The 14,415-nt window shown below is 42.1% G+C and overlaps 1 protein-coding gene across 1 annotated transcript in view; it reads right to left on the reverse strand.

The window, feature by feature from the left end:
* The window catches only part of fgfrl1a (fibroblast growth factor receptor like 1a), an 80,451-nt gene extending 66,273 nt beyond the window's left edge, over positions 1 to 14,178 (reverse strand). The window contains exons 1-2 of the mRNA XM_071529593.1: positions 13,665 to 14,178; positions 11,376 to 11,483 (exon numbers count right to left, since the gene is read on the reverse strand). Of these exons, the coding sequence (XP_071385694.1) occupies positions 11,376 to 11,439 (64 nt within the window). The 5' untranslated portion in view covers positions 11,440 to 11,483; positions 13,665 to 14,178. The remainder of the gene's footprint in view (positions 1 to 11,375; positions 11,484 to 13,664) is intronic.
* Positions 14,179 to 14,415: the final 237 nt, after the last annotated feature.

Consider the following 14,415-nt stretch of genomic DNA (forward strand, 5'->3'; position numbering starts at 1 on the left):
AACGCTGAGCTGACCGGTGTGACGAAGGGCCGTGTATCGGGAAATAATTAACACAGCTAACCAGTCTGCAGGCTTTTCAGATAGACGTCAGCACGTTGTTACTGGTGCAGGATTAATGTCTTGATTTATTAAACTTTGGGTGTAACCAATACGTGGAGGTACAAACTGCACTTGGCGCTTTTTTTATTTTAATTTTTTACAGATCTAGTCAATGTTCGCATGTTATTTAGGTAAAAAAAAACAGCAAGTGTCTCAACGCCAGTAGTGTCATTATCCGTTCCTTTGCTTCTTTTATAGTTATTAACACTAATCAACACAGGATGCACTGCTTTATTTAGCGTGTGTCAAGTTCTGTTATTTAGTGTGTCAAGTCTGTTGTTGTTGTTGTGTCAAATTCCTTTGGACCTAGATAAGATTGATCAAGAATCACTGCAAAAATGCAACTTTTTGTAAAATGGGAATACTGTGAGAGTCGTCATTATTCCTTCTGCTAGAATACTTTTTTCAAAGCCAGATTAACTAGATTTAAAGAAAGATTTACAATTTTCAAAGCTATATTCCTTCAATTTAAAGCCAGATTTGCTAGATTCACTAAATTTAAACCAAGATTCACAATTTTTCTGATTTTCAGAATCAGACCAATTTCTTTGATTTTGACTTTTATGCCACATACTATGCCACTCCTAGGCATAGTAAAAAAAAATACCATAAATGACACAAAACTAAAATGTGTTTGTCTGGCCACACACACAGGGACTCTAGAGGGGACACACACATTCAGCAGTGTGTGTGTGTCCCCTCCAGAGTCCCCGTCTTGCTGAACCCACCCCCACATCTCTCACACTCCTCTCACATTCCCCCTGCAGTATGGATTCCACATCGACAGCTGGCACTGGGGAAAAAGACGTGTGTGTGTGTGTGTGTGTGTGTGTGTGTCCTCATGTGTGTTGGTTTTCAACTTGTGTCCCCTGTTTTCGTTTTGTTTTTCAGTCTTCATGCGACACATGCCACCACAAGGAAAATCAGCCTAGAGCAGTTTACACTCTCATTTGTGCCTCCTTTAAATAGAGTTGCTTCAATAAAGATTTTCTGCTTTATTAGCAAGAAAAACAGCAAGGAAACAGGAAAGAGGGGGAGAGAGCGACAATGACACACAACATAGACCAAGAGACAGATTTATTAACATGAAATTGCACTTAACATGAGATATTACTTACTGTAGATGGACTTAATGTAATATTGCATATGGGCCTATGTAATGTATATTGAAATCAGGTGAGGATTTTGTTGGTTTTGCATTAGCAATGAGCACTTAAGTGTTTCATAATAAAGCGTGCTTGAATTAAACTGAATTTAACTGAATAAAAGCTGAGCAGAGTAATACAATAAGATTAGGCCATAGCTAGAAAATAAAGCAACTGCAAAAAAAAATGGTATCTCCCAAAGCTGTCTGCCCGAACATCCTGCTACTAATCAGCTTCCACTTCCTGGGGTCAAAGGTAATCTGTATGTCTAATAAACAACCGAGGAGGGAGAGTATGACTGACTGTCTGTAACACGTCAATCATGCTCCAGATTGAGGTCATTATGGTGGTATTTTTGGTCAGGGTAGGCCCCACAGTCTCTCTCTCTCTCTCTCTCTTTCTGTTGTTCTTTCTGTCACACACACACACACACACACACACAGCTGCCCTGGGTGCCCCCCACCAAACCCCAAGCTGACAGGCTGAAGCCCAAAGAAAACAAGGGTCTGTGTCTCCTGTCCTAGCGATCACCTTTCAACATCTCATTTGTAACGCCATCAGGAATAACAGCTGGAGACTGTGTATGTGTGTGTGTGTGTGTGTGTGTGTTGGGGGGGTTAAAACGGGTTGGAAAGGGTCTGGCTGAGGGGGAGACAGGGGAGAGAGAGAAACCAACAGAGACAAAGAAAGTGGCAGAGGAAAACAGACAGGCATTAAAATGTCAGAGAGAGACAGACAGACAGTGAGAGAGAAAACAGACAATCAGAAAGAGAGAGAGAGAGAGAGAGAGAGAAAGAGAGAGAGAATATAGTGATAGAAGGACAGGAACGCATTGAGAGAAATAAAATAAAAATGTGGACAGAGAGAGAAAAAATAAATAATTCATCATCTCAAAATGGTTGGAATGGATCAGTTGATGGTTGAAAAATGTGCAAACCACTTTGGCAATAGTTATTGAATAAAGTATTTGAATTGAAAGAGAGAGAGAGGGGGAGAGAGCGAGAGAGAGAGAGAGAGAGAGAGAGAGAGAGAGAGGGAGAGAGAGAGAGAGAGAGAGAGAGAGAGGATAAAGGAGTAAAAGTGGAGTGTGTGTTGTCCAGTGGGGTTCCTGGTGTGTTATTACAGTCTCCTCTGGTGCTGGCATGCGCTTTCTCTGACCCCACCTTACATACACACACACACACACACACACACACACACACACACACACACACACACACGCGAACAAACACACACGTACAAACACACACGCAGTCTCCCTGACCCCTCCCTGCTCCACTCGGTGCTCTTTGACCCTCAGTGCTGTAGCGTTGACCAAACATACCCCAACCCCACTGAGACCACAATACAGCACTGTGGCGCCACAACCCACACAATACTGCACTATGTAGGAGAGAGAGAGAGACAGAGGGGGGTGGAGATGGAGAGAAGGAGAGGGAGAGAGAGAGAGAGAGAGAGAGAGAGACAGAGAGAGAGAGAATTAAAGAATAAGGGAAAAGAAGCATCATCTCACTTACAGCAGAGGAATAAAACTCAAATCAATCAAATCAGTATTCCTTTATCCTCTTTTGTCTTCATTTCCACTTTCTAGCATCCTCTCATATTCACACACACACACACACACACACACACACACACACCTACCCAGGCCTACCTAAGCACATACAACTGCAGTAGCAGCAAACCTACCAAAAGCCATTATCCATTATCATCCCTTATGCCAAAAAAGTGGAAGAGAGATGTGTGTGTGTGTGTGTGAGAGAGAGAGAGAGAGAGAGAGAGAGAATACAAGAGGATGCTAGAGAGTGGAAATGAAGACAGAAGAGGATACTAGAAAGAAAGAGGAACAGTGATGCTCTCTCTCTTCTCTTCCCTCTTAACCTCTCTCTCTCTCTCTCTCTCTCTCTCTCTCCTCCTCCTCTTCTGCCCTCCTGCTGACAAACACAGAGACTTAACTACACCCCTGTGAGTATGAGATCACACACTTACTCATGCTGTGTGTGTGTGTGTGTGTGTGTGTGTGTGTGTGTGTGTGTGTGCACGTAGAAAGCACTTTGTGTATATGTGTGTGTCGGTGGATGGGTGGGTTAGTGTGTGTGTCTGTCTGTGTGTGTGTGTGTGTGTGTGTGTGTGTGTGTGTGTGTGTATGAAGTCACACACTTACACCACAGCTTTCACACTCCTGCTCTAATTGAACTGCTTTTCTTTCTCTCTTTCTCTTCACTAATCCTCTCTCTTTCTCTTTTTCACTCATTCTTCCTGTCTTTCTTTCTCCTAGACTTAAAACCTTGTGAGTGCTTTAGTTATTTTTCTATCTTCTCACACTTTTTCTCTCTATTATGTCTTCTTTGGCTGACTATCTTATCTTCCCTCCCTATCACCCCTCTCTCCACACCCCCTCCACACACACACACACACATCATCCCCCATAGTGAATGGCCAGACAGCCTCATTACTACCCCGCCATTAGCAATGTCAAAGCAAACATTGACTTTATCTAAACTCTGGCTAATAGCCTTTAACATTAACAGGCCCTATAAAACTAAGAGTTAAAGAACAGCGTCCCTTGAGGTTCCCCATGTGTCCCCCGCAAAGTGAGGAATGGTTTAACTTCAGTATCGTTATTTGCTAGAAATAAGAACGTCTTTGTGAATGATAGGTTTCACTCTTTCCACTGTTATCTCCCTACCAACAGGAGAGTAAACACGCTCTGAATTGTATCTAACAACAAAAAGATACCTAACTGGAGTTCCCTGAAAGCAAAAAGTTGGGATAACTTCACTCTAGAAGAACCCAGTACACGCTTTCCTAAATTTGTGGACAGAATTTGTGTGGACAGAAACCCTTGAAAACTTCTAGCAAGAGTCTAACATTTTTTAAGTGAACAATTGCAACCACCAGCTTTTGGACTTTTGGACTTCACAGTACAGCGGACACACTTTTTTTTGGCAGCCACTGCTCTACAGGTCCTATTAGGAAGACAACATTTGGCCCTGACATTAGGATTTAACAAGAGGAGCTAAGAGAGCCATTTGACCCCTTTGAAGCTCGCCTTTGTCTGTTAATCACCATGTAATCAACACAGACACACACACAAGCACACAAACACACACACACACACACTGGATATTTCTCCTTTTCTCTCAGTGAAATTACAGACGAGAGGAGCTGAAAAAAGTATGAATGAATCAAGTTGAATACTAGAGTGGCAGATCACCTTAAGGGCGTCTTGGGGCAGAGGCCTGTTTAGAGCTGGACACCTTTAAACTTTCCCATAGCCTACAACAAGAGCAGAAAAGTAGGCTATTTTAATCTAAGACTAGGCCTGAAGGCGAGAAAATACATTTTTCATCTGGGTCCCAAGCTGAAAAAGTGAAAAAGGAAAAGAACCCTTCCTCTATGGTCGATGAGGAGGATGAAGTTTATCCTAGCTTGGACCCAACCCTTCCATTTCTAACCATGGGGAAACTGAGACAAACTGAGAGCCAGGCAGATGCCCACCACAGCACTGCCACATCATAAAATGGTTATCAGCATGTCAAATGGTATTTACGATAGCTAGCTGTGACTCAGGAGGCGTTGCATGCTTAAACAACAGGAGCAGGGTGGAGAGGATGCACTAATGTGTGAGTGTATGTGTGTGTGTTTACATTGAGTTAAGGCAGTGTGTTTGAAGCATCTGTCTGTGGTATGCAGTTGTTTACTCTTTCAGGAATTAAGATGCTCTCTCTCCTCTTTATCTCTCTCTCTCTCTCTTTCCCTCCCTCCCATTCTTCACATGAAGAGGCAAGCAGATGTCTACCACCACTATGTCATAAAATTGTTACTCAAATATTATAAAATGCTGTTATAATATTACAAAATGTTATAGAATGGGTAATCATATAGTGTTTACTTTAGCTAGCTGTTGTTTAGAAGACAGAGTGTGGGCAAGTAAGCAGCAGCATGGGTGTAAACAGAAAGGCTCAATGATTCATCAAAGATTAAACCATTTCCATTTAGTCAGTGGCATCGCAGGCTGCCACCAGGGTTAGGGGTTCAATTCCTGCTGGGGCCATTCTGAAATATTGATGCAGTCATGGAAGGTCAATTTGATTTAAATGCCTGGCAAAAGGTGATTTGCGTTGTGTGGAATACAATTTACCACCTCATGTTTTAGCAATGAGGACCTTCATGGTACCTAGCATATTGCTACTGAAGCTAGTTAGGTGCTATTTGCCACTTGCCACTTTATTCAACTTGTTAGCCTTGCTAGTTAGCTGTTGCTTAACCACCATTTATGCTGTGTTCCTTTCAAAGTTTTGAAGTCAGAAATTTCCAGCTGGTAGGTCGTAAATGCAACCTCTGTGAGTTCCAGTGGTCATGAGATTTGAATTTGCAAAATGTAAAATACTGTCCCCCCATACTGCCGACACAAAGTTAGCAGCAGAAGTGTAACTTCACATAAACTTGCCCTAGGAAATCCAAATAGAAGGACTGTCTGGATCACTGGAACACTAATCAATATACTCTATTTGACTCGTTTGTCTTGCTAGTTAGTCATTTACTCAGCTGAAATAGCCTACTCCTCACCTTGCTAGTTACCCACTGCTTGCTCCTCTACTAACTGTGTGCCTCCTCCTCCAGTCCTGTTAACCTAACCACAATGTTCTCCCACCTAGCACTGTTAGCGTTAGCATGCTAATTACAGTCCTAAGTAATGAGGATGTGGGACAGGAGGTTGTAAAGACATTGTGGGCTCTGTGAGTGTGTGTGTGTGTTTACATCTGTTGAGTCGTATTTATGGGCAGTGTCTTCTAGTTGTATACGTTTCCAGCATCTGTATGTGCTTGTTTACACTTACACTTTGAGCAATGAAGATGCTCTCTCTCTGCATTTGTGGCTCTTTACACTTGTGAACTCTCTCTCTTTGTCTCACTCTGCCTCTGTTTCTCTCTCTCTCTCTCTCTCTCTCTCGCTCTCTCTCTGTCTCTCTCTCTCCCTCTGGATATGGGTGGTCTACAGGCTGGAATCATAAACCTGGAAAACATTGCACTGTTTAGAAAAAAGCGGCACACCAGGAAACCACAAATACAAACCCACACTCCTCATCTCGTCGCATTTCTGGGTATATCCTTTTCTTTATTTTCTAGGACATATCTGCTTCAGCGGATAATAGCAAACAGGAAAGACGGAGAAAAAGAGGAGATGACATCTAAGTCATGAGCCGATTCAAACACATAACATCACAGGCATCCTTGCAGGGGGTAAACGAAAAAAAAAAAATCCCCCCCGGGTTAATTTAGTACCACGTTGGTTTTATCCTCTCTGCCCTGCTCCAGTTGTTTGAGCATGAAACGCTTAACAGCTGGCTAATATAAATACAATTTGACATGGTGATAATCATCTTTGAAATTTTACATCACATGCACAAATAGTGTATGAAGGTCTGTGAACATGCATTGAAACCAAAACCTGACGTTTACCATTAATGCTAAATGGGCCCAGAAACATATGATACATCAGTAGGCTAGTAGCTGTTTTTTTTAAACAGTACTGAAGTGTTTTAGGGTGGATTTTTCCTTTATGCTCTGCACATTTGAACTCTGTCCAAAGCCACAGGTAGCCCAGAAGGCACTGGCCGACTACTACGCATTGACCCCAATACTAGAGTTCATTGCCAGCCAGCTAACAGGGGAGAATGCTAATCTCTCAGCTGCTCAGTCTCATGCTTAATGACACACACACACACACACACACACACACACACACACACACACAGGCCTAGATGCTGTTGTAGGCAGTGTGGTTGTGTAAGCCTGTTGAGTGCAGTTCATGTGCTTCTGGCAACTGCTGCAATAAGGGCCTAAATGTCTCTCTCTCTCTCTGTCTCTCAACCTTTTTTGTTCCTCTCTTTCTCTCTCTCTCCTTGTCTGTCATGCCTCTTTCCCTCTCTCTCTCTCCTCTTTCTCTCTCTCCTCTTACTCTCTCTCTCTCCATCATTCTCTCTCTCCATCTCTCACTGTCTCCAGCACCAGCCAAGCAAAACTCTTAGCCATTCCACCGTTTCTGCTTCCGCTCGCTGATCGGCGTTCGCAGTGGAAAATACCAGTCATCTGATGCCCCCCCCCCCTCCCACACACACACACACACACACACACACACACACATGCACACACACACGCACACACACCGCCAAGGACACACCGGGAAAACGAACTTCCACTAACATTCATTAAAACAGTTTGGCCTTTGTAGTATTCAGTGGCAGCCATGTTTGCTCCACAACCCTGCTCGGAACTGACTGGCAGAGCCCCATTCAAAACTGTTGAAACTCATCACTCACACCAGTACTTATGTGTCGCTTAGCAACCACTTTGTTTTGCTACTGTTCAAGAACTATATTTTCTGGTGGAAGAATACCATCTAATTATTGCTATTATTCAATTATTAACGATTAAATATATATCATTTATTTCGCTACAGTTCAAGAACTATATTTTCTGGTGAAAGAATACCATCTATTTCTTATTGCTATTATTTAATTATTGATTAAAAAAAAAAAATAATAACATTTATTGAACAATTGAATTCTTTCTTTTTCAATACAATGTTGTGTTACTGCCATTTCATGACAGCATTAAGTCCTTCTGTGCTTTGCAGAGATTTTAGAAGAGTTAAGAGGTGTTGTTAGGCACAACACTATGTGTAATGACAGTACAGCACAGCCTCTTATGGATAAATCAAAGTCCCACAGTGGGCCAGTAACATATTTACATTTAGTGTAACTGAACCTTGTGTGTGAAGGGGTTGCCCAGGCCAACTCGGCTACAGAGAGTTCATGCTTTCCATCTTAAGTGACCTGATGTGTCTTATGATGCTTCGCTGTTTATTGTTCATTGTTTATATGGTCGCCCTGGCAACCCTCCTTCGGTATGCATATTTTTCTGGGATATCTCTGGAATCCCCAAGTCACTAATGAAACAGTTTCTCCGTGTAATTTCTTAAGAGTGCAACAGAGAATGCAACAAGACGGCCTGACAAAGGAAGCTCTTTCACCATTTTTCTCTCTCTAGGTTTTTCTTCTTGATATTTTTTATTCTCTCGCCTTATCTCGCTGTTCTCCTTTCTAAATGGTTTGTTCTCGAGTTGGGTCCTTGAAAAGGCCCCAAGGCCTCCACAGAAAACTGACAAACTGTTTGACTTTTGCTATTAATTTTGTTTACTTGTTAAACGAATGAGATGTTGCACTGAAAGAATGGAAATTCTAATAATGGGTTTGCCTCACTTCTCATCATGCCTCTAAGACAGTAATATGTGTTGAATCATTTCTAAGTACAGCAACATTTTTCCAATTAGTCAAATATGGCTCTAGTGAGTGATCCAGGGACAGCTTAAATATTCCCAGGCCTAAGGACAAAACTTGATATTTTCTGCCTCAGTGATGATTTATTAAAGTAACTAAAGTGTCCCATTTCTGTATGGTGCTGCTTGGCTCACAGTATGCTGAGGGACTGGGACAGCTGTCCTGCTTGTCCACCTTCCCAAAGGCCGTATTGTGGGGATCTTTGGTATAAAAGAGTGTAAGATACACTGTTTTGGGGGGGTAATTTTTATATTTATAGCTTTTCTTCTTGCAGCCATAGAGGGCTGTGATAGCTTTGAGATAAGAGATGTGGGATGTTGCTGGTTTAAATGTCTGAACCAGCTAAGGAAAGTGAAGACTGTGGTTGTACTGGGCAGCTTCCAGGTGTAAATGTGTGGAACTGTATGAATGTGAAGCAGGGTGTTGCTAGAAAAGAGCATACGTGTTCAGTATACTTTCCTTGGATTGATAGAGGTTAAAAAAAATCTGTTGGAAAGCTGCACTTTCTTGCCTTCTTGATTACTTTCAATACTGTCAATTCTTCAGATTATTTTTCTGCTTTGTTACATATTATACAGTGGAGGGAAGACAGGGAAGACTGAGGAAGACAGAGGGAGAGAGAGAATGGATGATATGCTGCATTATCCAAGTTCAAGCCCACAAATTCTCAAGTTCATAGATGACTATCAGCTGATCTCTCTCAGCTGCCTATCTCTAGTCTTACACAATGTCACAGAGGATAGAGAAATCTATTTCCACTTCATAGTCGGTGCACATCAGCTCTGTTTTTTCCCTCATTCTTTTGCCACAGATTGATCCTTGCATTTTCACTAATCACTCAAAGCAAAGCAATCAAACGTTACCTAACAAACAAACAAGTCCACACCTTTCAATTTTGAATATTGCACTGTATTACAATTGCCTGAAGAAATACAAACACTATGGATTTTTTTCCCCCACTTGACAGCAGCTTCAGCTAGACCTTTCACTTTTTTTTTAAACGCAGCGCCAGCACAGGAGAAGAATCTAATCTATCACAAGATAAGCAACAGGACTTAATCAATGAGCCGTTACATTAGCATAAAGCTGTGGTCTCAGACCTGAGGAGCCACTCTAGTTTCTAGCATGTATATAATGGCATCTTGTTCCCTCTCTCTTCTTTGTCCTCTCTCTCTCCCTCTCTCTCGCCTCTTGTCCTTTCCTGCCCTCTCTCTCCCACCCCCTCCTATATTCTGTTTCCTCCCCTTGTCCATTCTTACTCCCTCCTTCACCCTCACCCCTTCCCCCTCAGTTGCCTTCTTTCCTTTCCTACTCCCTCTCTCTTTTCAGCCCTCCTTTCTCTAATATCTTCCCTACATCCTTTTTTACACTCCTTCCCTGTTGCCCCTCTCTTGTCCTTTTCCTCCTTTTCTTTTCTTTCTCTCCTTCACTCTCTTTTCCTCTCTTTCCATCTCTCTCCTCTCTCTCCTAACACTTTCCCCCCCTCCCTTCTCCCTCTCCCTGCTGGCTGCCCTGGTTTCATTCACAGGCTGCAGGCGGCGAGGGGGAGGAAACGCTGTGGCATTGCACAGCAAACATCCCTAATAGGCTAATCTAATCTCATCTCATTGCGGTCTATGGCCCTGTGTTTACTTTCGGCCCCGTGTCTGCACGCTGGCTCGGCCTCGCCTCGCTGAATGCGGCTTTGTTCCCGCTGAACCCTCATCGTCGGTCTGATCTCACCCACGGGCGCCAACGCCACCAACGTCTGCCCATCCTGCCTTCAGCCTGGGGGTTCTGTCTCATCTCTGCGTGCATATTTTGTGTTGTTTTGTTTTTGTTTAGCTTTGTTGAAGGCAGCAGGGTGGTGTACTGAGAAGGGCGACCGTCTTTCAACCGGAAGACCCGGGTTCAAGCGCCCCTGTCGGCAAACACCCACTGTGCTGAAGTGTCCATGAGCAAGACACTGACTCCCAAGAGAACAAAAGATAATTTCCCTATGGGGATCAGTAATGTATCACAACATTTTTATTCAAATTTAACTAGATAGTTGAACTGAGAAGGAGGCAGCATTATGGCAAACCTTCAGGTAGTGGAAAAATAGCATAAGAAGGTATACAAGAGTCTGAAATTTCCAGCAAGCAATTGCAACAGTAAGTCACAGTCACTGAATGGCCACTCTAAGCCCAGGGCGCACCAATAATCCAGGAGCAACAAACAACAAACAGCAAGAGCATTCATTGAGTAAAGTTCACACAAGGGCAAGAATCCATAGTTACTACAAAATGAAAAACATTACAAGCAAATGCATCCAGTTCAATCAAAGCCACAACAGGATCAGAGTAAGTTCTCCTGCCATCATGCTTTGGGTTTCGGTGAGTGGCAGGTTGCTTTGTGTCCATAACAGCTGCTCTAACAGAAAGCTGCCCCTGCACCATGTAGCGGTTAAGACCGCTGCTTCTGGAACCACAGACAGTTGTGGTTCCCCACCCTGAATCCACCATGTTTCATTACTGCAGGATTCTCCAAACAGTTCCTCCTGAGGCTGGAACTAAAGTGCAGCAGTAACATAGCAAGGATACAAAAATTTGACTGCAGTACTTTTGCTCCACCCCAGAGGAACTTTTGGGAAAGTTCTTCAGGATAATGAGTAGGATAGATTGGGGGAACTTCCTCAATGGTGACCACTCTTTACACTACTATGACAGTTGTAGCGATTTTTGCTCTTATTGCTATTATTGATGATGATAATGCTGATGTTGAATTAACATTTCCTAAGATGCAACCTGACTGTAGCTGTTACTCACCCCTGGCAGCGCTGGACATCAGCACCATCTCCAGCACCAGTAAACAGACCCAGAGAAGCTCCATTCTGGTGTAATGAGGAGGAAGATCGCTACCTCAACCTCTTTAACCTGAGAGAAAACAGTCAACAAAGGTGTGAAAAGTTTTGTTCCAAAATGACACATCCAACATTTGGAAAAAGTTACTCCTTCTCTGAAAAAAACAAATTAAAACAAATGCTGTTACTTTTTAAAGAATAGCAGATGACTAACAAGATGTATACTGAATAATGCTTTTTCCCACTTAAAATGGCCCTATGATGTTTTGGAATACATCTCTGTAGGTAAATCACACATTCACCAATAATCTGATGCAGTGAGAGCAATTGTGTTTGTCCACAGTGGCTGGAGTAACCCCAAAAAATCACTAGCCACTTTCACTATTCTACCAACTGGAGTTTTGGAATTGTTGCTGCCAAAATGGCTGTTAAGAGTAGTGAAAGTAAACCAAAATTGACTAGCTCACTCTAGCCTATTTAGAAACCTGGCTTAGATTTTAGAGGAGGAGGGGATAGCAGGTATGTCATTGGGGTTATCCACAGTGCACATCCCATAACAGATGTTTGAGTGAATTAGGCCCATGTGAAAAATTCAACATAAAGTAATATTTCCTGTTTCTATCTGACCTTAGAAGGAAAACATCAGTTCAAGGAAACCCAAATTCCATTATGACAAACAACCACACACTGCCTTTTAAATATAAGAGAGGATAAAACATAACATTACCTTACACAGATGTGCCTGCAACGCTGTGTTGTCTGGTAAGTGTTTTTTATGTATTACTGATTCTTTAGTGTCATTGTCTCTCGTTGTATCACCACTAATTCCTGTGGAAATCCTTTCAAAAGCCGACTAGGCTAAAGTTTCCAGAGGAAGACTTTTTCAATTTGAAGGCACAATTGCTTTCACTGATTTAAAAAAAATAAAAAAATAAAAATCTCATTACACAGCATAAGCCTGCAGAAGGGTGCATGCCTTCCCCTCCCAACTGTCACAAAACTCTCTATTCTATTCTATTCTCTCCAGTGTATTCTGCCTCCTAAGAATTATCTGGATCTACAAAAGCCTGGACACCACCATAAATATATTCAAACTATCACACAGGAGCAGAGATTTTCTGGAAGGCAAACTATTTTCCTTACTGAGTTATTTGGTCCACCTGTTGATTTGTCTCTCCTTACACTGGGTTTTAATCTTTCCGCCACATGAATTCTCCCCTGAACCGTACCAGATCTCATTTCAATACTTCACATGCTGTATCTTTGATCAGATCTGTCAACCTCCGCTTCTCAGTTCACCAGAAACTGCTTCACATATTTCAGAGTTGAACTATGGGAAATTGATTTCATGATGTGTGACAATCACAGTGGATTTTCAACCCAGCTATGAGCTCAGTTTACCCACCTTTTTATTTGCAGAATGGAGTTCACTGATCTTTTTAAGCTGATAGAAATCTGTATCACTTAAATACATCATAGTAAGCAGTGAAAAGCTGGTGAAAATGATGAGAAGATGATATTTTAAGGGGGGGAGCATAAAAAATGCTCAATTTCAAACATAATTTTTGTCAATATTGATGATTGTTTGCCTTATGATGATCGCCGAGTGGAGCTCATTGTTTAAACACCCTTTAATTTACCACTTGGTAACAATCTAAGCATCAGTAATACACATGATTGATCATTAAAATGATTGGCGCTATCACTTTACCAAACAACTGTGCTGTGTGAATGTGCCATCTAATGTAGTTGTAACCACTTCATGAACACAGTGATCTTAACAAAAATGCTTTATAATACCAGGTTCCAACTCAGTTATTCACAGAAATTAAATTTCTTTCTTTACGAACTTAAATACCTATAGTAATCCTATGATAAATATTATAAGGATACTGGACAATTAGGCTATCAGTTAAACTTTAAAAAATCACGCAGCTGCTCCGGGTCAAAAATGGCATCACAGAAAAGCCTACAGCAACCCCTGCTAACTGGAAATGAAAAATACCATAAAGAACGATAAGGCCACTATAAATTTGCTATTCAACACCGCATAGCCTGTACAGTGTAACGTTGAGTGCCTGTAGAAAACTTCTAGGAATATTATAGCGATACCATATGAGATTCAAAAAATACCATTACGTATAATAAGATCACTACAAACTTAGTATGAGCCCCCCAGACACACTTTAAATCCTTATGGGAATATCACAGCAATATTATGGTGATTTAGGCTTATTAATAAAGTCGGACTTACTTTGTAATTTCCAGCAGTGATGAGATATCCTCAGTCTGTTATCCACTCACGTCTGTTATCCACTGGTGACCTGCTGGTAAACCATGCTTTGTCCCCCAAAAAACTTCTTCACCTTCCTTCGAATAATCTTGATTTCAGTCCATAATCTGGCCCATGGATCAAACCGAGAAAACAAATCAGAAATGTGGAAAGACGCGCCTGTCAGTGAACCAAACTTCAGCCTGCAGCCTGTGAAGTCGACTTGGAGAGATGGAAACAAAGTAGGCTACGACTAAACGGCCGGAAAAAATGCAAATATGAGAATAAACGCTTATATATGAATAATATATGGCGTAAGGTCAAACACGTGAGCGCTCAAAATGCGGGCTGTAGTATTTCTGAATGACAGTCCGCATGTAAATCGCCCGAGGGAGAGCAGTAACCGGGACCGGGAGCAGAGACAAAAACTATTATCTATATTTCCGCCTGTTGGAATAAACAAATCAGACAATTATCTAAATGAAAACTTGATTTCTATTTCTACGTTGCCTCCAGCAGCGATTTTGCCGTCCAAGTTTCAGCCGCAGGCGAGAAAACATACAGCGTCGACGGTCTGTACCAGCACGGAACTTTCAGCCAATCAGAGAGCGGGCCAATCAGAGAGCGAGCCAATCCGGGAGCAGGAAAGTACTGGACAAATTTGGAGGGGCTGGGGAGGGGTTAGGAGCGGGGGTTGGGGTGACCATTAACTCAAATTAACTTAAATCATTTG

Source organism: Centroberyx affinis, unplaced genomic scaffold (assembly GCF_046629955.1).
Source record: "Centroberyx affinis isolate AG114_WGS23_722 - 3 ecotype Tasmania unplaced genomic scaffold, CSIRO-AGI_Caff_v1 ptg001803l_1, whole genome shotgun sequence".
Taxonomy (NCBI): Eukaryota; Metazoa; Chordata; class Actinopteri; order Beryciformes; family Berycidae; genus Centroberyx; species Centroberyx affinis.